At 39.9% G+C, this 24,675-nt stretch overlaps 2 protein-coding genes across 2 annotated transcripts in view; one reads left to right on the top strand and one right to left on the bottom strand.

The window, feature by feature from the left end:
- LOC145449020 (peptidyl-prolyl cis-trans isomerase FKBP1A-like) overlaps positions 1 to 24,675 on the bottom strand; it is a 408,653-nt gene that overhangs the window by 133,363 nt on the left and 250,615 nt on the right. The window lies entirely within an intron of this gene.
- The window catches only part of LOC145448995 (fibronectin-like), a 109,744-nt gene continuing 106,252 nt past the window's right edge, over positions 21,184 to 24,675 (top strand). Inside the window, exon 1 of the mRNA XM_080327452.1 lies at positions 21,184 to 21,351. Within this exon, the coding sequence (XP_080183578.1) occupies positions 21,252 to 21,351 (100 nt within the window). The 5' untranslated portion in view covers positions 21,184 to 21,251. The remainder of the gene's footprint in view (positions 21,352 to 24,675) is intronic.

Genomic DNA, 24,675 nt, shown 5'->3' with positions numbered 1-24,675 from the left:
AAAATTTCAATTCACAATCAATATTGTGATCAAATGCTTTTGTAACACTATGTTTCATGATGATGTTAGTTCGCAAAAAGTTTAAGAAACGTCTCTCTATTTCCAATTATACGAAATATGCCTTTCCAAAGATTGAAACAACATTGAAGAGATTATAATAGGCCTGCTTGCATTTAATGAAGACATTCTTTCAAGTTTGTGCTGTATGTAATGTTTCCTTACGTTCAATAGTATGATGAAATATGTGTTGCATCATTTAGTCTTCATGATGATGTTAAATCTTACATCGTGTAAGAAACGCCTCTTTTTGATTTCAAATAAACGAAAGATGCCTTTTACTAAAGATATCCGTGGGGAGGGGCGCTTCAGGAGTTTCATCCATTTTTCGTCGTCAAGGGTGCCTGCCTCTCTCTTGAATGTAAATCGTAGTCGCGCAGTTACTCGATATCGCAGGATGACAATAACTTGATGTCTATTTGTGCATGAACGCAGGACGAGTACGTACAAATATTACGCTTCTTTTTGGGGAGGCAAAGTAAAAAAGGATTTCGACTCTGCCCGTCGCATTTCGACACACAATGTCTCACTTGAGCGTTCATGTGAACTATGAGAATATATTCGACTACTCTCGAAAAACGTATTAATTCCCATCGCAACGCTTATTCGTCCGCAGTTATCTCCATTAAACCAGTCAATATTATGTCTTCGTTATTCACTGACCTCTCTTGTCTTGCTTATTGTCATAAGCTGGCTATTCTTGGATGTTTCTGCATAAAACCTTATCTTTAACCCTTTTTATGGCCGTACATTCCGTTCCACTTTTCTTTACACCTAATATATTTTTGAAATTTATACAAGGCTCGTGTGCTTCAAGCCGCACTCCCCGAATCAACCCGTAAATAATCATAGCGAGCTCACGGTCCACGTAGAATATGTTGTAGTCATTATTTCCATTTAAAATACCCTTACACAATCGATAAAGTAACCTACAGGTTTCTGATAACGGCAACCGCGTACGTAACAACGGCGGTTACCACCTAAAGTTTGGCGACACCTTGTGGTTTGATGGACCCTATTGATATAACATAAATTATGGGCCCAGGTAGCTATCACCGGCGAGACGTTGCTCGTCCCCTCATGCAGCTTTCATCTAGTTTGCGGACAATAAGTATTCAAAATGCGCAATTTTGGTTGCACAATTGTCTAAATTAGTCATTCATAAACAACAGTAGACAAATACCGATAATCATCAAGTTTTTCTCTATTTTCGGTAACTACCCGGATGACGAATGAGCCACTGCCTGGCGTCGCACGTCACTGGAACTTAGGGCAGATAATGGTAATTGGACAATGGACAACGAGGATTCTCAGTGAAGAATTAGTTGAATTTTGCGCTGCAGGGACGACAATGGAGCTGATATATATATAAACTTAGCAATTCCTAAATTCCCATTATCTTGTATAATTATAACACCAACACCAAGTTCACCAACATTGTTGGTCGCACATCTGGGTCTGTTTGGGAATCCAGCAATAATACGGAGCGGCTGGTATTGAAGTGTTTGCAGTGGGTGCTGTCTTATCACTGCTTCTAATCGTTCAGGTTCCACTAGGCTGGATTTAGGCTATATACTCGGTTGTATTTTCCCAGCTTCTACGATCTGTTATAATAATGGCGAAGAATGATCAATGATCATACAAGCTTGCCCGTTGATCCGAACAACACACATTGCGCAAAGCATAAGACGCGATAGTTTTTTAGCCGCGTTTAAATGCTACTGCGTTCTTTTTTGGGGATGTAGGAGACACAACAAAGTATAGCTGCAACCGCCTTTCGAATGGCACACAGCGTGAAAGGTATGATCCAGCACGTCATTAACATCAGTCTAATCACAAGATAGTAACGACAAGATATCGGTATATCTTTATAGGAAGGTGCGACGATGAATTTTCGTTGCACTTATGATATCGAAACCGACGTAGACATACCTACGATTTATTTACTATAAATCGAGGCTTACAGCGCCTGTCGACACCAGCGTAAACGAAATCCTTTATAGACAGGCGTGACGTAATTGGATTCCTTCCGCGAGACTCGCTGAAAAACTATAAAATTGCCGCAGTTGAATTTGTGGATTGGTATTTGAAATCGCTGAATCAGACAGACGCCAGCAGGTTTAGACATCGGCTGATAAATTGACAATGAGTCAGCGAGGGGCATGCTTGAAAGCAAGAAGGATATAAGTCCTGAACTTTGTAATTCAACCTTCATCGTGATATGTAACTGGTTCCGCATCTTAGGTTTCTTGATACAGGATAAACACGATAGCCTCATCTAATCCATAGCATTCAGTAGCGTTAGTTAAATCCGTTCACGTCATAAATGTGATGACGACATTAGCGCGGCCAGAATTAGCAGCGCAAGGTAGCTCGGAGTGAAGAATTGAAGTCACGAATCTGCTGCTTTACAATCATGAAGTTCGAAGGGGCAACAGCGCCTTTCTCCTCCATACTACGCAAAGCCGCGGTATCAGTGTTACTTATGACATCATATCGCGGCACTCAGTAATTATTGAGCAGAGCACCCTTTCGGCTTCATAATTATATTTGAACAACATCTATCATCCGAGTCAAAAACCCATTTCAGTAGGATATCTTCCATAGGCAAGTATGATACGATGCGTAAGTGTAGCTGTGGATATCTAGCTGTGAAAGCGATATTCAAGTAGGCCCATAATTGCGTTTCATGTCAAATAGCCGCGCTAAACCTCTGAGGCCTTTCCTGGAATCGTGGTTATTCAATTCGTTCGTGTGCATGTGCACTTTCTATGGAGGAACAGCCCTGGAATGCAATTCATAAGGCAACAAGTCGCCTGAACGGCGTATTGAAGTTTGTCAATGGAACTCTAGATATACTTGTAAGGGAGACTCCACATCTACAGCAATACGATTAGTTTGTAATCATGGTAGCTATGGCGGCACGATGAACGTTGCTGTATAAATGAAAGACATAACAACGTTTGCGATCATAAATGCTCACTTGCTCAGTGTCGTACACAAGTCGAATGAATCGATGTGCGCGAAATTCAGTCGTAATCAGCCTTCGGCATTTACCGGCGATTCGGCATGAAATTCACTATACGCCGTGTAAGATGTCTGTACTTGTAAACCTATTAATAATTATGGTTGTCGCTGACTGATGTCATTTGTTACCCGTCATTACCTAGTATTTGAACTTGTGAGGTGTTAAATGAGCCTGTACGTACACAGAGAGGCGTCTTTTGTCAGTCTTTGAAATCTACGCAGGCCTATCTGTCGTAGGGTGTAAATATTTCCTAATTTTACTCAAAGCTATATGTCAATAACTTGACCGTATCTCGCAAAGCGGCGTTTGGAAGGCTATACTTCGCCGGCGTCTAGGGTCGATGCCAAAATCGTAGGCCCTGCAGGCTTCCGAATATTTTGTTTACGTAAATATCTTTTTAGTGTTATTATGCTTCGATTTCAAGAGTCAGGTAGGCTTATTGTAATCAGCCTAAGTAGATAATTCTCGCCTATCCGTTCATCAGCTGGATATATTACGTACATATGTAAATACATTTCGCAGCAACTGCAATTACTTGCATCAATGTAAGCTATTCGTACGGTCAGTACGATACGTTTAAATCTGCAATCAACACACTCAAGTGACTGCACGATCAATGCACGTTATAGTGTTATAATTTTAATGTATAATAAGTTAGGTTTTTGCATAGCTAACCCCGAGTTGTCAAACCAAGAAATTTTCAGATTTTCCCAATTACAGTAGAAGTAGAAGTAGACTGATAGCAACAGTTTTTTGCAAATTAGACAAGAATTAGTCTACCAACGGTAGTTGTCAACCTGGGGTCCGCGAAGCAATTTCAGGGGGTCCGCGAAATCTCTAAATTTGCTAAATGATTGATAACCTAATTCGCAATTTTTTTAAATTACGGAAAGCATGATACAGTTTCGCTTCATAATTGCTAAAAGTTCACGACTCACATCGTCATTAGAATGATCGTCTGAGATGAAATATCCTAATGTGCAAACGCATTTTATTTTCCAAATCGCTATTAGCCTACTGATACTAACATATTGCTTTTAAATACGTTTTGTTGGGGTTTGTGAAAAAATGAAAAGTTGGAAAAGGTCACACAGAGTGACTTCGAAATCTTTGCAGAACATTTTGTATTTGAAGTTGTCAGTCAGATGTGTATATTCACACCCGTATATCAGGGGTGGTACACGGGTGGGCTGACTGGATAGAAACAAAAAAAAAGAATATGGGCGCTAGTATGTTGTAGAGAATACCTGTAGACGAAAATCGGGTATTTCGCAGATTTTCACCCTAGCGCAGTGGTTCTCAACCTTTTTGGCTTCGCGGACCCCTTTTGGCCGTCACGAACCCTCGCGGACCCCCTCAAGTATTAGTTCAAATTTAGCTCGATTATGGTGCAACCGTCATCTCTTTTGTGCAAATATGAACTGTAGGCTTGTAATAAACTGCAACAAAATGACTTATTTTTAAATTAACATACTATTTATGTAGAAATTGGGTCGACTTTTATTATTTCAAAGCTAATTTTACAGCTGTATTTCTTGAAGTACGTGGTCGTGTCTTGAAGATCCGCGTCTTCGATTTGATATGAGCGATGAGTGCCAAAAATCCATTTCAAAAAAGATAGAGGCAATGTTCCCTCTAAGCTGCGCACGTGCGCGGTGTTGACATGGTCTCTGTGCACAGAAAATCTAACTTGCGCACAAAAGAATCCGAAAAGAATACCCTATTTTTTAGTCGTTACACACTTTTGTGCTAGGGTCTGCGCAGTGACTTGGTGAAAGTGCGCATGACTCGTCAAAAATTAGAGGGAACGTTGGATGGAGGCTACTGCAATATTAACGCGGAACGCTTCCGACGATTGGCTACTTATGGTGTGATCGCAACATTTATGGCACCAAAATGAACAAAAAATACTATTAATGAACATATTACGTCCAGCCTAGTCATTGTTATATGGCATCTCATCTTGAAGTTATTCTGGAATAGTGGTTATGTAAATCACATGATAAAAATCAATTTCGTGGCGAGGTTCCAATCCCTTCATCCGGACAAATAAGACGAAATACTTCAGAAATTTTTATTTCAAACGACTGTTCACTAATTAGATGAAACTGACAACTTTACATCGAAAAGGGTTTGCAAACATTAACGAAGTCACCCTATTTGACCTTACTATCTCCTTATTTTCATTTTTTTCCACAAACCCCACCAAAACGCCCCTAAACAGCAATATGTTTGTATCAGTAGGTTATTGGCAATTTGACAATTAAAATGAATTTGCACAGTAGGATATTTCATGTGAGGCGATTATTATGATGATGTGAGTCATGAAGTTTTAGCAGGTGCGAAACTACCTCATGCTGTCTCAAGCTATAAAAAGTTAAAATTAGGTTACCAATCATTTTGAAAATTTAGAGGTCTCGCGGACCCCCTGAAATCGCTTCGCGGACCCCTAGGGGTCCGCGGACCCCCGGTTGAGAACCACTGCCCTAGCGTATAGTGTAAACCAGGAAAACGGCAATTTCAGGTACAAAATTGTAGCTATACATACCATTTCAATTGGTGTAAAATGAGCCAAACACACCAATTCTTATGAGGAAATTTCCCGGGGAAGTAATGGGTATGTTTTCGTGTATTCTATGAAGAAATCCCAAAAAGGCGGTACACGGTACTGCATTCCTCCATACGGATTGGTGTAAATGCCTATATTCACCCATTCGAATGACTGTGAAAGCACAATTAGGTAGTTGAAAATGCCATTTCCCTGTTTTACTCCTCAAGCTATGATGTAATCTGATAAATACACCTATTTTCCACCCATGGATTTACTGTGTGGTAAAAGCTAAATTATAGTGAGTGTAGGCAATCATCTCCTGTTTAACCCCTATCGCCCTCGAAGCATCACCAGAGGCGCTTCTTCAATGTACGATCCAAAACAAGCCGATATCAACCGTGCAACCAATACATGATTTCCATGAACATGATAGACAGGTTGTCCAGAGCAATACGGATATGCATGTGGCCTTTATAGGACTGCATTTAAGTACAATTTTGAAAACATATCTATTTTATTGCAATATCTTATCTCTACACGGCCGTTTTCAACTCATACCGTCACAAAATCTATAAACCGGTGACATGGTCAACACTACAGATCCAGTAGTAAGGAGAATTGCCCCGTGGATCTTTAGGGGCTTTTCGGGGATAGAAGATTACGATGAAAATGACCAAAATTGCTCATAAAAGTGTTTTTATGTACTGAACCATCATTTGAATCACAAGCATCGAAGTTTCCTGACAATTTAAAAAAAAATCTGAACAACCCTAGTGCACAGCGATGCGTGTTGTTTTAATGTAGATATCGTAATGCTACCAGAATAAAATTCGTGAAAGAAAATTCAGTTGGAGAGTCGTATCTGTCCAGCGGGAAAAATAATAGAATGCTATTTACTCCCATCATTTCATCGTGTATCCATTCAGACTGGCTGTTACAAATTTACAATCAAATACCACCATCTGGTAATGCGCATTTAAGCTCGCACGTAGGTTGACCCGATGACGTAAATAAAGATGCGATCAAAGTGCGCGTAGATAAATAAAACGCAATTGGCGAAAAATTTATAATCGTCCTATACACCGGCACCGTTAATTTGGTAAACATTCAAGTAGTATTTTACCAAATGACGTACAACACACTCTGATGCTATATAACAGGGTTCGAGGACCTTTTTTGTCCGAAGAACCGAATTAGCCCTATTTCTTCCATTTTGACTCCCAACGAGCCATACATGCCAACCAACTGTTGTGTCGCAATTCAAAATTCGTGACATCATGGTAGCACACATTCAAACTCACTACATGGAATTCGTCGTGTGCGCCACATTTTCTCTGTAAAAACTCGTACTTTTCATGCTGGTTGCCTTATTTGAGCATGCGAAACTTGAGTTACGAAAACGTAGATTCGTCGTGATGCTCCTTTTAAATGCGAGAACCCATGATCACATTGATCCTATGTGTAGTTGGAGCCAAACATGGTCACTACAGCAGTATATATGCCTACCCACTTTAAGCTGTGATACATCAGCGACGTGGGGTCAGGGGGAAAGTGGGGCAGTGTCTCACCTGTCACCAGGATGAGTGAACGGAAATCGTGAACCTTCAATTATATACTATATTGATATTTTCTATCGATGTTCATGAATGACTAGATTTTGAACATTTTCTCCCCAATTCTCTCAATTTGCATATTTATTGTTCGAAAATAAAGCGCGAAACGAAAGGTTTGGCAAAGACGGGTCATGCCTCACCATTCATAGCGCAAATCATCGTAAATAACTTAGAATTTATTATAATTGATATTTATCGAATGTAACTGTCACATAGATTCTGAAAAGCTTGAAACTGATCGACTTCTCAATTCTCAAAGTATTCGGCGTTAACATATAACGTTGCGCTACACGCCTGCATTTTATCGCCGGTACTGCAGACCCACTTACTAATCAAGAACGTGGATAGTTATGGCAGTGTTTGTAATTCGAGTTTGTAATTTTGAATGTCACGTGCACGGCAGTTCATTTCGCGCCGTAGATCAGGAAGACAATGTGTTTTTGAAAACTGCGTTGTCATATTTGGCTTCGCCATGTCTGCTATTCTCTTTGATCGATCAGCGTGTCGCGCAATCCAAGATTTGGATTGGTTTGGATCGGTTGCATCGAATGCGCGAGTGATATTGGTCGTCGGCGCGACAGTAGCTTAAATTTGAGGATTTTGAAAATAGGGGTCCGGCATTTAAACCTAAAGACGACATTATCTTTACCTCTCAAAGACAAGTTTAATTGTTTATACAGCCACGAGGTTAATTATTCTGGCCGTGTTGAAAATTTACTAACAAGTCTCTGCAATATTGATCAATTCATTACAGTAATAGATATTTGGCAAAGAGCCATCACTTACACCCAAAAGATCCGTATATGGCTCGTGAGGTTCCATAGGTTCCCGACCACTGCTATATAGTAACGCTTTGGTACGCCATATAGTTATATAGTCATGTTGACCATGGGCAGAATTCCAAACTAGATAACTTCAGTTAGTTAGTTCAATTCGACTAATTAGAGCGAATTACCGGTAAATTAACTCTAATCTATTTTTTTCAGAATTTTCTATGCTCCAATTTTAATTCTAATCTTATTTTTGGATTTCCTGAAAATGTTACAGGATAACTGTATCGTGCGAAACGAGCCAAGCTTGACGTACAGACTTCATACATTTGACATTCTCATAATTATGAGGATGAACTCGGATCTGATATGCACTCGTGCCAAGTTTTTGTCATATTTATTTTGTGAATTCGGTAATTCTAATTCTAAGCTGATTTGGAAAACAATATGTAGCTAATAGCTATAGTTCTACTTCTAATCTAATTTTTAAGTTTGAATTTTTTGTCTAACTCTGACCATGGGTACCCATTTACTATAAAGTAGATGACTTATGTGGACAGTACTGGCTTATTAGCGCACAAACTCTATACTCTCTCCGTGACGTGATACTGTATTCACCTATAATGAAGATGTATTTGTCTGGTAAAACGGAGTTTACACGAAAACTGTCGGTAATGAATCAAGTGTTAGCTGGGTAGTTTTTAGCTCCTTAAGGGAGATTTCTAGCCTTTATTGTTTGACATCATCTGATGGAAATATCTCGTTCACTGGGCTGATGCTATGATGCAGGTTAGCAAGGATCATTGCATGTGAAGGGCGAGCTGTTAATTCACCGTACGGAATCAGTGATAGCATAGTTGAAGTAGCCTATATTATCTGAATCGCAAACGAGCCCATTTCGATAAGAAATTACTGTGGCCGCAGATGTTGCCACCGGACCTGCCGCAATTCCTGTTTAAAATGAAAATATAAACATTATACATAAAACTGGTTTTAAACTAAGTGTAGTTTTGTTTAACACTTGCAGCATTGATATGTTGATTATTCGAATGTAGACCGCGAACTCTAAATCTAGGATTGCATTAAAAACAAATGGTTGTTTAAAAGGATTTTTTTTAAAGATGTTTTTTATAAGTTGTATAATTATGCCATAATTGTGTAAACACTTTCCAAAAAACATGTTGGATGAGGTTACCGGCGACTACCACCCTATAAAGCCGACGTATACGATATGGGATGGTTGAAACACTCAAAATAGTCGGTTCAACAGCTGTAGTACATAGATATTTAGTCAAAGGAGCTATTTAGCCTATATTTTCAATTGTGACGTCATCATTAAAAAAACTGAAAAACATGTTTTAAGCAAGGGTCTTGTTTTAAACATGTTTGTTTTAAATTGATTTTTGTTTCGAATACAACCCTATCTAAATCACTTCCAAATGCGTTCTAAACTACGTTGCGAGATCCTAGATCTGTTCAAAATTTTTCGTTTCATTTCTCTACAGACAAGCTTTCAACCTCTTACATTATGCGATTGAGAATAAGATTGAAATACGTTTATATGACAGGCCGCAATGTTGAGGCGGACGGCGGACCGGCACAAGTCCACAGGCCGGCGGTTGAGAACCACTGGTCTAGTGTCAATGTAGACTTTTGTGTCTCCGAGACGACACGCCTGAACCAATGCGCTGTCTCATAGTAAAATTTTTTGCCGTGATGTAGTTGTTGTTGTTGTTGTTTATTAAACAAAAAGATTTGACGCTTATCTCCCGACGGCCTTTTGCACCACATCTAAAGACGTGCTAAGTGTGTGTCACGACTCACGATAGATAACCACGGCGTAATTTTGTCAATATTTGCGTCCAGTCTGAATATTTATATTGTTATCGACATGGTCAGTTGTTGTGAATATTCAAATTGAATTTGATGTTAATCACACACGGAATCACTCGTAACTCAGCTCTCAATTTGTAATTATATCAATTTACATTCCGGGGCATGATTTTATGTATTGTATCTTGCGTATGAACTGTATACATCGTGTCTTGAGCGGATGAAAATATAGAACCTACGATTATTACGAATAATAAATAATAAAAGTCATGCGCGTTAGTGGAAATGAAATATCGTGACAAGTCGAGATCAACCCACTGCATTGTCACAAAGTGCAATGAAATAGTGATGGTCGCGTAAAAGACACATATTTGAACTTTCACATTATTCGATTTTGGGTAGCGTATTGTTGTACCAGCGATCCGTGACGAAACAAGCCATAATTGAAATAATGAAGCGAGTGTTAGTCGCGGATACCAACAGATTCAATCAATATCGATATTGGGATATTTATGATCAAATTATATTGATAAATTTTGATATTCTAAGTATCGGTCACGGATAGCCGCTGAATACCCTTCAAAACGTGTGCACGATTAGGCCTAATACATTTAGAGCAGTTCTACCAAGCGAAAGTCGATCCTAGTATACCTTTCATCACTTCATAAGAAAACCACGTTAAGTGTGGCTATGGTTAATCTCACACGTCCCGGAAGGTAAATGAACTTTTCCACAGTGTATGTCGATAGTGACCTTGGCATTGAACCACGCATCGCACTCATCGAATTAGTAGCGTTGCTTAGGCACTTTTCAGCAGTGCGAGCATATAATATCAGCGAGAGGACAAATTTCATGCTTGGATATTGTTGCGAATCATCACTTTGCCACATAGTTACCTCTCATTAACCTCCGTCGATCAGATTTGTAGCTACACAGTTTCTTTCCAAATTAGAATAGAATTAGAATAATAGCTTACACCGTTTTAAAATCAGAATTAGGATTGTAGCTACACAGTTTTTTCAAATTAGATTAAATTTATAAATGACTGCATTCGTGAAAACTTGGAAATTGAATGAAGTTCAGTTAATATAAAATCAGAGTTTATTTTAATAATAACGAGAATCGCAAGTGTCTACAGATTTCCTGTAGCATGTTCATGTTCACGAAAACCAGAAATTAGTAGGGATGGTGTAAACGTGAGGTTCACGTTCGCGTTCTGTATGTGAACCTCGGAAATTTAGAGGTTCGCGTTTACAACAGAACCTTGGTAGGTTCTGCACTGTGAACCTTTTTCATATATTACAATTTTCACTTCATTAATACATCTTTGGTTCGAATTTATTGCATTTCAACTGCGGGCCACTCTATGCATGATGCTGGTAGCATCAAAAATCAACACAAAACGAGCATGCCCATTGACAATCTCAAAAACTTTACTTGCTTTGTTACAAAAGTTTGCTCGAAATATCCAGCTTTCCGGTTGTGAAAATTTAGTGACTCTCTGCTGCGATATTAGCCCGCAATCACACGACATCAAGAGTGAAATACACTACATGTAGTCAGCGAATGATGCTTACCCGACCAATAAATGAGATTGATATCGTTTTCTGATGTAACAAATATAGCAGGTTTACTGTATCATTGGAACCAAATCCGTGTGATTGAGGTGTTGGCTACAGCTGTATACCTTATAGTAAAATTTCAAGAGCAAGTATAGAAGTATAGAAACCTGTTTTACACTCTGCTCAATATCAATGTAGCAATATTCAGACACCGAATGCATTGTCCGGTCTGGCCTAGACTTTTAAGTCGTAAGCTTATATTCCCTGGCAAGTCCTCGTCGAAATTGTCGGCAAAGCGTCGGAAGATATTTAATTTATGGGATTATTATATAATTTAATTGCCTCAAATGATGCATTTGGCGACGTTTAACAAGCTAATATGTACTTTAGTATTGTGGCATTATGTGGCCCGAGTCGTCGCTAGGTATCATGTACAAAGCCTATCACTTCATGAAAAGATAGGACTGGAATTTTAGCAATATGACGTCATGTGACGTCATAAGGTTCACGTTCGTGTTCACACAGAACCTTTCAAAAAGGTTCGCGTTCACACGAACCTGAACCTTTAAGAGGTTCACACCATCCCTAGAAATTAGATTAGAAATACAATTCAAGAATAGAAACATTTCCCAAATTAGAATAGAATTATATTTCCGGCATTTCTCTCTAATTAGTCTTATTGGAGAACTAGAATTATCTCCAAGTCTTCCGAAGATATCTTGCTGTTCTTTTTGTTGAATTCGGTTTTAGGTCAGTGAAGTTTTTGCTGTCGGCAAGCGGCACGCCTCAGTGCGCATGTAGTAAACGCATTCATTTCATAGAACAGCTCAATTACGGGTAACACGCGTAAATAGGGTCGCATGTAGATTCAATAACTCTACATTGAAGAGATTCATTCATATATACTTCGATTTTATATGTCTTTTTCAAAATTTTGTTCCCGACAAGGTCAGTAAAATATGGAATATCGTATCTATGATACTCGGCACAGATTTTATGATTATCCGGTAGCTCGAGTCAATCGACTAATCTAGTTAGTTGGTGGTCAACCAGCTAGTATTTTTTTGACTAATTCTAGTTCTAGTTGCTGATTATGAAAAGTGAGTACCGGTAGTTCTAGTTCTGGTTGCTGATTTTAAAAAGTGAATAGTTCTAGTGCTAGTTTTAGTTGCTCATTTTAAAAGTAATTCAGTGTCGTCGTTTGGCGTGAATCGTGATACGTTTGTTTTGTTGTGTGATGCTCTTGTGGTCCTTGCTAGCTTGAAGTCATCACTACTAACACTTGCGTAACCATGAAGTAGGAACCTCTTCCATTTGAAACTCGACACTCCTTCCCTTTGAAATACCGATTATATCACCAATATTTCTTAGCTCATATGCAATCCAGTAATTCGTATTATCAGTTCTTAGTTAGTTTCGTTTTAATTGGTTAGTTGCAGAATTTTAAAGGTCGTTAGTTCAAGTTCTATAGTTCTATAGTTGCTAGTTTTGGGAAGCGAGAAGTTCTAGTTCTAGTTTCGCGTTTTGAAAATGAAGAAGTTCGTAGAAGTCTGGCGCGATTGAGGTTTGTTCTGGCATAATATTATCTGCGTCTGTGTCGAAATCACTGTACAATTGTGCATTGTACGATGTACAAATTTATGAATGGTTATCGCGACGCAAAATGAATCATTCAAAATATCACATTTCATATGAATATTCTGTATCACCATAAACCTTTGGCTATTGCGTCCATCAGATTTCATGCGTAACATCAACGGTTAGGAATAAATATATAGGATTTCGGCCGCAAAGTCCTACCGAGACGTTACAGGAACTCCGTCTGACAGGTGACGTACATTCTGGAGTTACTCTGCATTCTGTAATAACAATATATTGGAGTAAGCCTATACCGGTACGTCATTTCACTTGAGCCTACTCTCGACTTTCCACTTCATGCTTATGAATCGAGAAGACGTCCGGATAGGCTAGCTTTAGCTATTTTCGCACTCATGCGATACCAGATTATCTGCAATCATCATTTTCCTGGCTTTCTTTCGCGATCTCCGGGATTTGCTTGTCTTTCTATAAGAGTGCAGTCGGGAAGTAATTCGGGAATGGTTTACTGAAGTGAGAAAAATTATGTTATGTGAAAACGTTCAACTTCATTTATATGAGTCACGGTATACAAGGTCGATGTTGTGGTTTCTTTGAAAGGCGAAGCGATAAGTCCGTACGAGTCGCATTGTGAACATAATCGCTTATTTTGTCATAAATCACCGGTAGTGGTTTTGCCAGATCATGATTTTAAGCCGAGATGAATCTGCGGGATGTTTGCGATGTGGTGATATTCACGATACCGTCATAACACTTTTCCCGTATAAGATTGTTGTAAAAATCTTTCGGATAACCAGCAGTCGAGTTAGAAATTTTATGTAGCAGGGATAGCGTGTACAGAAAATTACATTTATGTGGCATCCATGAAACGTAGGTATCTGGCGAATTTCATTGCTGTTTTCGTAATAGGCACCAGACGTGTAGATATCGATGTCGAGTCATGTTTATATATCAACATTCCATCATACTCATTAGGAGATGCTCGCAAAACTGGTAGTCAGATGTATTTGGGGAATTCATAACGTTCTGAATTGGATTAGAATCTATACTTTTAAGGAATCGATGATGGGTAGATAATGAACAATATATGACTGAAGACCAACATAAATAGTTATTGATCCCAATCACGTATCTGCGAAACTTATTTTCGGTCTGATACATGGGGAATATGTCATCGGATGGAAGATGTCCAAGGTACACCGCGCAGAAGATATCGCTACTGAATGCTGAGGCCCACAATATTTAGATAACACGCCCAAGTATACGGTCTCGACTTTGATCACGAAATCCTCGCTTCATTGTCGAGGGTTCCTAATTTCCATGACATTCAAGCAACATGGCGCCCTGACTGAGAGTGCCGTCGGCATATCATCTAAATAGGCCAGGGGTTGGATGTTCAGACGTGCGACTACCCGACCACCCTGGAAGTCAGCTGTAATATTATCCGTATTTACGCTTACTAACCACTGTACATTGATTGTCCAAATACTATATATAGACGAGCACTTGGAGAGGCAGTAGAAAGCTTGCTCTACCGTATCGAGCAAGTAAAGTTTGTAATTTGAGATTGCTATTGCAATCTTTTCTAGCTGTCATGTCGCGACGCGTTTGAAATAGCTTCCGGACTTGCAAAAACTACCGATCTAGTTAGTTGGCGGTCAACAAACTACTGGTTCTTGATTAGTTCTAGTTCTAGTTCTATTTGCGGATTTTGAAGAGTGAGTAGTTCTAGTTGCGCATTAAAAACACAATTTAGTTGCCGAAACACTTGAAATATTCCTACCGGCGTTCTGTTGTGCGATGATCTTGCTGCCATTGGTTGCTCAGAGTCTGGGGCCGATACCCCTCCTATTTCAAACTCGCAACCCCGTCTTTTTGAAATGCCGATTATCTCTCGAATAGTTGTTTGTCTGTTTGTTTTTGAGGTATTCATGGTGTTTGTCGACTGCTATGGTCATGGTCATGTACAACAGGCCGATATTCTTCATTTTTATTCCGTAACTGCCGACTTATAGCACGGCCCACTTCTAGGCTTTTTGTAAGACACTGCTTACGCGAATGAGGTGGCGAGGAGGAGCCTAGATAAACCTCCAACACTGAAGTATAGGAATTCTGAAGTCGACCTCGGTCGGACTCGAACCCGCAACCCATTGGTGTTTTGCAGCCACGTATTATACCACTGCGCTATCTCGCCACAGCCTCTCTAATATTTCTGGTCATGTGAAAAGACTACCCGATTCCGATAAAAAGAATTAATGAGTTGCTTCGCAATTAACTCTAGTTGGTTGTGTTTTAGTTGGTTATTCACGGATTTTTACAGGTCGTTAGTTTGAGTTCCAGTTGCGAGTTTTCAAATGTGATTACTTCTAGTTCTAGTTCTAGTTGCACATTTCGAAATTGTAGTAGCTTGTGCAAGTCTGGTCGCTTCGACAATAATCGAAATTCTGGGTTTATGAATGTATCATACCCGATGATAAAAAGTTTGAAATGAAGACACCATTCCAGACCGGTTTCTATCTAATGTGTAGACATAAATAGTTCAGACAGGCGCTTATGATATGCACCATTAGGCTAATCGTCGGTTTCCCAACTAATCGTAACAGTACCACTTTCCTCGCGTATTAATATATTTTCTCCTACTTGACCAGCTGTCCCATGTTACCTTCGTCGGGTCACGAAATTCATCATCTTTGAACGCTAATTCGATTAACTCACCCAGCGATCCAGATCGGTTATATAGGCACACGTAACGAAGTAATTTTAAATCCAAGCCTGTAGCTGCAGGAGTCAAGTTAAACTACCGGTATTACAACGAACGCGTCATATAGAAAACGAGTCTATGTGTATGAGTGAGCCAGTCTCCCAATTCTGAGCTGATCAAACAAACACTGACCTATGCAATAACAGGGATGTCTAGAAAGAGTGATATAGCTGTGAAAAATACATCAGCGTCTCAAGTATTCTGGATGTGCAAGGCCTATACCAGGGGTTCTCAGCCATTTCTTGGCCGTGGCCCATTTTCCATATCCCGTTCAATGCGTGTTAATCGACGGCGCCGATATGCCTACTTTCTCTAAAATATGCGCATTTTACTCTGAATGTTTCGATGATATTCAAATGTAGACCTCTCGGGACATGAAATCGCGCCGCCGCGCGACGAAATTTTTCAAGTTGAATGAATATCCTCCAATAAACAACCAACGAAATAATCTTGCGGCCCCTCCATCTACCCCAATTTGGGGTTTAGGTACGGTGGTTACGGCCCTGGTAGATCATACGCTAAATCTCCTGTGTATATTATGATCGTCCGCTGCTCCATTCGCGTCGCGAAACACAATGATCAATGATCCACTGTGTGATTGGGGTTTTAGTTCCACTATTGCGGGGAATAGTATAATCATTCTGGGCCAGCTTCAAACAATTCATCAATGAATGGGGTACTACAGAGAAGCGGAGAAAGAGTTTTAGTAATATGCATGCTGTACAATCCCTACAATGTACATTGTATGTCTTGTACCAAACCAACTGAAGTTGCGATGTCAGAATATCCAATCCAGTGATACAATTAATTCATGTGACTGTTACATTATGTACAATGATTTCCAGGCCGAACATTTTAAACCGAATCCAAAGTACAAAGCGCTCCGCTGAATCCTCAATCCATTACGATTCGTTGCGGTGGTGCAGTATCCTTTCATCAGAAGTTGCTAATAATTTGCAATTATGCCTATTTTATCTTACAATAATACGACCTGCCGAAGTACAGTAAATCTATACATCAATTGCACTTCATTCCGAGTTTATTGCGCACCCCTTTCAACGGCATACGACGATGTATGAACCTGTCGGAGTGCTTGGTTACTTCAGCATTATACCGTCCAGTTATTATACACTCCAAATTATTTTAGTTGCTGTTAGCCGTAGGTTTTCATAACCAGTGGGAAAAGCCGCCGTTTGCCCCTCTCGTTTTCTACTTGTACATTCTGACTCCATACGTCTCGTCAGAGTCGGATGAAAAGGTTTATGAATATATTTTTAGCGTTTAACACAACAAATATAGCTAAACTTACATTAATTCTAAAATTTTCTAAATAGCTTTGTGGCCCACCTCAAATGCTTCTGTGGCCCACCAGTAGGCCATGGCCCACCCTTTGAGAACCCCTGGCCTATACAGAACTAATCTGTTATATGCAATAATGATAGTTACATGCGAAAATGCACTGCAAATGTATGTCGGTGTCGGGTAACGGGTGTGTAATGTGTATATAAATTCGTTTTCGAGACTTTGGAATTTGGTTAACACTTTTGACTATGATTATCTCATTTGAGAATAGATTAACTAATCACATTATTCACTTTTACTGTTATATAAATATACCGATACTCACTTTTATATTATTGTTCATGATTTACAATGTTTGCCTTAACAACAATAACGGAAATTATGTCACGGATTATACAACGAAATTGAACCTATAGTCATTTTGATCACGTTACTGTTATGCAAGCTAGATGGTTCGAAAGATCGACTCTCCGTGACTTCTAATATAGTGAATCTTATAATTAACGGTGTCTTCATGGACATCACATGTTCAAACACGACAACCTGTGTTCCGCGATAAATTTTCTCGAGAGCAGTGTTGGGATTACTCGATTCACCGTGTCTTGACAAGAGTCACGTTTTTGTATGTATGAATTGACTTTACTGGAGTCACTGCCCTAAGATAATAACTTTACTGGACTCGGACTTCGCCTATGCGACACATATTTTCGAGTCAATGTTCTAGTTATCATTTTGTTTACTTTGCAAAGGCATTCTGAACCTCTCAAGCGCAATTGTAAGTGAGCTCGTCATCGATACTAAGCTTTTTTGCTCTGAATTCCACTGCTGTGTATTGTATGCCGACATTTTCGGCATGGTTAATTCCATGAGCACTGAGCAGCGACATCGGAGACAAATCAGCTTCGGTGTGCCATTAGCGTCTGTGATAATGCTCTTGACCAGGGGTCTCAAACACGCGGCACGCGGCCCGAAATCTCAACAAACATCATTATCACATCACTTTTAAAAGCTACCATGCTGTAGAGTGTAGAAGATCAGCTATTACGTGATATTTCAAGTTCATGATGATAAAACGTGACCCGCTGATAATTCGTGACTGAAAATTGTGATTTGGTTTGGTGCGACCTTAATATTACTCGATTTCGGATTGACTGAGGGACTAAATAACAATAACTCGAGTTGAGCCGGTTCAAACGCTGAAATCGGAGAAGGACTTGCGACTCGGAATTGTGACTTGGTTTTTTGTTTAGTTTTTATTCGCACAACATTGGCGGTTATCGCCTATATGGTCATTTGCGCCCAGTACATCAATTTCAGTAATGTCAACTGTCTTTTCCCGTCTTTTCGTCGTATTACGGACGATTTCCATGCACGCGCTCTTCTACCAGCAGTCTCTCTCGATTTTCATGCGCCCGCAACTTGGTGCCATCTTTCAGGAGTTCGGCTCTCTCTTTCTCTGGGCTTTTCAAGGCGCTGTATTAACAGCGGGATCGGCGACGAGGAGCCCAGATAAACCTCCGACACATAGAAACATGGCAGAGCCGAGACTCGAACCAGTAACAATTGGTGTCGTGACTGCAGTGTTTAACCAACTTCGCCACTCGCTTCCAACACCTCGATGGTGACTTGGTAATCCTACGGACGCAACAATCTATGAAACTATCATGGCGAATAGTAATATATCAACAGGTCGTATGTTGCGTTGCGTAGGGTATATAGCTATCTAATCAGGTCTGCTCTGCTCGACCGTCAACATCGCGCATATATCAAAATCCATACTTACGTAGATATCAAATTCAGCAAAACTAAAAGTATATATGTTTTTTTGCTTTTTCTATGTTATTGTATCGTAAACAGAATCGGATCTGCTGTTTTGCGAGAATTTCCTAATGCAAGATTCCGCTGCGGAAAACGGTTGCCAAACACCGATATACCGGACGTACCTTCATGTGCATCGTCATATGTTCTTTGTGATGAATTCGAAAGCACACTATCGTGATGCGATCCTAGGTACACGCTGCGAAAGGTATTATTTGTGTCGTAAAATAAGGAATAGTATTCTATCGCGGTCACATAACGACCACAGAGTGATGTTTTTCTAAATATTATGCCACGACCAGATCGATGTTATCAGTGGCAATTACTATAGGGACACGATAGAAAATCAGCCATCAATTGTACCCACGCAACGATAAATGATTCCCAGAAGAGAAAAACACTTAAGGCATCGAGTGTTGTGACTTGTCATCAGATTAACTTGGAGATGGTGTTAACGTGAGGTTAACGTTCACGTTCTGTGTGTGAACCTCAGAAATTTAGAGGTTCACGTTTACAAATGAAACCTGGCAGGTTCTGCACTGTGAAACTTTTTCTTATATTACATTTTTCACTTCATTATAACATCTTTGGTTGAAATCCTTTGCATTTCAACTTCGGATCACTCTATTCATGGCGCCGGCAGCATATAAAATCAACACTCAGGCATGCACTTGACAATCTCAAAACATTTACTTGCTTTGTTACAAAATTTTGCACGAAATATGCAGCTTTCCATTTGTAAATATATTGTGACACGCTGCTGGGAGCGTGACCCGCAATCACACAACATCAAGAACGAAATGCACTAAATGTTGGTATAGTCAGCGAATTATACTTACTCAACCAATCAATGAAATTGATATAAAGAATACATCGTTGTCTAATGTAAAAAAAATCTAGCAGACGTATGGGATCCATATTGATTGGATGATTTTATGGGATTATAATAGCATTTGATAGCCCTATAGTTGATACAATTGGCCACGCATAAAAAGTCAGATCGTACTTCAGCATTGTGACATAACGTAGCCTGAGTCGTCACTAGGTATCGTGTTCACGCGAACCTGGACCGCACCATCCGTATATGATGACTTCTTTGCAATCAGCTTTGTAGGTATGCATTTGCTCGGAAATACTATTGTGTGGCAGTCATCAATGATGAAAGTAGAATAGTGGCATTCGACACGTTGTATGTATACTATATAACTACTAAAAATATGAACCTTTTGGTAAATATAATCTTGCAGCGAACCGTATCATTGTGGTCAAGTTATTTCAGAACACTGCGCAGGATCGCTGAATGCTTACCCCAGCGTGAAGAATATAATAAAGCGTGAGCGTATTATACAATCACACTATAAGAGTCGCCCGCGTGGAGTATACCATGCCCATTTTCGCAGAATCTGTGGTATCATGTTGCTATTTATTACGCTATGTAATATTTAAACAAATACTTGATGGATGGAGGACTTGCAGCGGGCATACAAGAGCTCTAGATTTTCCAAGCGCGAGATGAGTCTCTTGCATAGTTTCGCCAAATTACATTTCCGAATTTGACCCCAGCTCCTAAGAAAATATTTAACTTTCCAAAGTTGATCTTTCCATATCCACTTACCATAGTTATCAGATACTCATCCTTGTTAAATTAAGCTTATCTATATTTCTTTGCCGCAGCTGATCACCGATCCGCATTTATAGTTTGGTCGAAGTTTTACGCCTAATGCACTCATAACACACTCGTGTCGACGCTGGCGTTGAATTCGATGTGTTTGCGGGGGCCGGGGTGTTGGGTTGATAGTCGCCAAAGCGATTTCTGCTGGACCGATGTCCAGCCACTGAGATAAGACAATTTAGTATTATCCAATACTAAAAATTCGGATGATAGTTGGAGTTTAATCACTGTGTCTGTGCGTCGATGCGATAATTCAGCTTTAGATTATGAATCTGTTATTCACCCCGTTAGCATGGACAGGAAAGACTTTGCCAAAACAACGAAATATTTCTAATATCTCTACGTACTGTTTTCAGAGCAGCCGCCAATTCAGGAATTATTTAGCATTGAGGTGTTGAAATGTTTTGGAAATCAAGAAATTGAATCCTCATCGACGGTAATTCATAAAGCATAATATAGAATAGAAAATATAACTATGTGGCCATAATTTGTGAATTTGAATCAAATTTCTTGGGTGTTTCGAGATCGATCGCCAAGACTATATGCATCCAAACAGAAATTCCATTCCACGCTCTGAATTCTGAAATGTTTTGCATCATGTTCCACGAAAAGATTATCCATGATCCTTTCATTGCTTCTTTAGTGCGTTAGTACATCCTAAACTCTAACTTAGAAAGACCTTGTCCGGATGATGGATATTGCCAATGCATCTGGATGGATTACGCTCAAGCGGTGCATTGCAGCTATTTTATTACTTTGTCTGGCTTCACGCACGCATGGCCAAGAACGTGAGTTGAGCTTTTACTTGGTTTGATTTCACTATAATCGCAGGATTAAATCATGCTAAAGCAGATATCCTTACTTCAAAGTTGCGTGGAATCGACAGGAACTTTACCTGTGCGTAAATGAACTCCATGCGCGAACTAATGTATCACGCAATAGTCAGATTTTGGCCGATATCATTATCGCTGTTCGCAGTTGATCACTTTATAGTCGAAACGAATTTAGCGGCACCGATAATGACCGAACGTTCGGCAAGCACAGTATTGAAATGAGCTACAGCAGTTGGTTCTCATTTTCAGGGGGTCCGCGAAACCTCTAAATTTGCAACATGATTGATAACTGAATATGCAATTTTCAACGCTAGGGATATCATGAGGCAGTTTAGCTTCATAATTGCTTGAACTTCAGGACTTTCATCAACATAATGGACGTCAGAGATGAAACGTCATACCATGTCAACCGGTAGGCTTACTGATACAAACATATTGATGTTATTTTCAATACATTCAAGAAAAGGCAACTTGTTGCTGTTTTAGGCCAGGTGGGTCTGATTTCGAAGACTACTCCAGGTCGTTTCGACACCGGCCGATCTTTCATTGTACCGCAGTCTTGTGATTATTGAAATGATGAAATATTTAGCAATAAATTTAATTGAATTGAATTAAATTGAATTGTTTATCACTAGCTTACATTTAATACCTGCACAAGAAAGATGACGGGAGCACGACAAATAAGCAATAACATTGAGCGAAAACTAATTTGGGTGGTGGTGGGGGGAGTGGGTACATGACGGTCCAAGAGGGGTCCGCGAAGACAAAGAGGTTGTTAACCATTGAGCTATAGAGGCCTACGTCGAGACTTCTTTCAAGCGAGAGGATTGAACATCAAAAACGCCCTAAATTCTAATGAATCACGTAGTGAAAATCCCGCAATAAATCACATATGCCACGCATTTCTATCAACCTTCTTTTTAAGTACTTTCATGCTGTATTAAACCGAACCTAAGCAATAAGCATGCAATACTTCCCTTATATTCACAATACACTCACCATCATAGAGAAGGGAAACTGCGGATTCACTTTAAAGTCGATGCGGTCAAAATTGTTGTGATATCATGACACTTACAATAATGCGTCGTGAGTATAAATATATAGGTCGCGGTGGCGCCACAATGTAAAAGAATATGTCACGTAAATAAACGAAAATGTTAAGTTTATGAGAAAACCGCGGTAAAAATATCAAACGTATTGCTTGATTTGCCTTCGTGGGAGAAGTCATATAATAGAAAAGTCACGTAATAATATAATTTGGTTCATTTGAAATATCAAACATTTTTCTATAGGCCTACTTTAGTAGTGAGACTGTTGCATGGGATTGATGCGTGGAGATGCCGAGTCACATATCGCCCTAAAATCGTGATATGGTTTGTTTGTTTGAGGTATTCTTGGTGTTTGTCGACTACTTTGGTCATTTACACCAGGCCAATTTATTCATTTTTATTCCGTAACTGCCGACTTGTAGTACGGCCCACTTCCAGGATTTTATAAGACACCGCTTACACGGATGATATGGCGAGGAGGAGCCTAGATAAACCCCCAACACTTAGGTAGGAATTCTGAAGTCGGTCTCGGTCGGACTCGAACCCGCAACCCATTGGTGTTGCAGCTGTGGATTATACCACTACGCTATCTCGCCACACCGTGACATGGTCTGTTGCCTGTCTACAGCAATCCCTACTATCGACAAATAGTTTCATATTGCTACATTTACCCACCAAAACAGTGTACTCTTAGCGAAAGGCTTGTGTTGTGTATTCACACCATACAGATGATACATGCGAACAGAACCTATACTCCAAAATTTAGAAACCCCGTTCTCTGGGGGTCGATCGAGCCTTTCAACATATTTGTTATCCTATTTGTGTGTTTGAAGTTAGAGCCAAATTGAGTATATCATCATTATTAATTAATGTTTCTATTTCTCTGCAGTGGCGTAGCAGCCACTTGGCGGTTCTGGCTCTGCGCCATGGGCTGCAGGCTCTAAGGGGGCGGCAAAATGAGGCTGCACAGTGAGAGAGAGAGAGATCTGGTATTCTTTTTCGCCTGCACCATCGAGATGCTTTGACGACGGAGATGCGATACGGACTTTATAGTAAGGTCATCTAGTCTGCACCCCCGTTTTTCTCCTCCGTGATTGCTGAGCGCCTAGCCCCAGCGAGATAACCACGGATACCAGTTTTCGAGTCTTTGGTCTGACCCGGCCTGGGATCGAACCCACGACCTACCGATCAAGAAGCCGAGCGAATCGCCATTACACGATCTCGCTCGGCACAGTGTACGTACACACGGCGGCTAAGCGTAATTGGTAGTCCTATAGCTGGCGTCCCGTGAGCTAAAATTTAATCAAACCGGTCTCAATCGAAAGCTAGTGTCGCGCTGATTCCGAAAACACGAATTAATATGTTAACATCGCGATGGAACCACTCCGAAATAGCCGTCAAGGCCGATTGTTCGGAGAGTTCGCAGTAAAGGAGAATGCGTGGCGAACAATCAGAATATGCCGGCCTCAGTGTTGTTGAAGAAGTTAGACTTAGACGATCCATGTTTCAAGCTTTGGACAGATTTATACTTGAAGCTGAAACTAGGTTTACCGGCATACACCACTTAAATGATACGTTTGGATGTTTGAATTCCCACGCGCTGCTGCAAAGCGAAAGTCACAATTTATTCACCAGCGCTTTTAGAAGCACTTATGACGACGAGGTGGACTTTCTGAAGTAAGCTGCGAAAATTGTCATGCCTTATTATACCTTCGAATTAGGGATCATATAAATCAGAAGATTGCTAGCTTTTCGTACAAACCAATATGAGGCCTCTAGGACGAACACAAATCAAGATATGATCATATGAAGTATATACTTCAACTTGAGATTTTAAACGGGTTAAGAGGCTGGTGCGGAGCAGTGAAACCTCGTTTGATCGCAGTGCAACAGCGTTTGATATTTTACAGTGGTTAGTTAATGCAAAGCTACTTGATTCGACACCATATTTATGCTCGTGTCTGAAACTTTATCTGACCATTGGTGTCTCAATTGCGAGCTGTGTGAGGAGCTTCTCAAAGCTCAAACTGATTAAGTCTTATTTACGTTCTACCACGAATGATGATCGGCTATCAGTTCTATCCATTCTGTCTATAGAAAGAGACTACGTTCAAAAACTTGAATTTGAGGATATTATCGCTGATTTTGCTTTGCTTTGAGGCGGCTATTGATTTTCTATTTGCACAATACATTCGTTCTTTATTTCTTGTCGTTATTATTTTTGGCCTTA

The sequence above is a fragment of the Botryllus schlosseri genome, chromosome 10 (genome assembly GCF_051294905.1).
Source record: "Botryllus schlosseri isolate E-star chromosome 10, Bs_hap1, whole genome shotgun sequence".
In the NCBI taxonomy this organism is placed as follows: Eukaryota; Metazoa; Chordata; class Ascidiacea; order Stolidobranchia; family Styelidae; genus Botryllus; species Botryllus schlosseri.
This window is presented reverse-complemented; position numbering and strand designations above follow the sequence as displayed.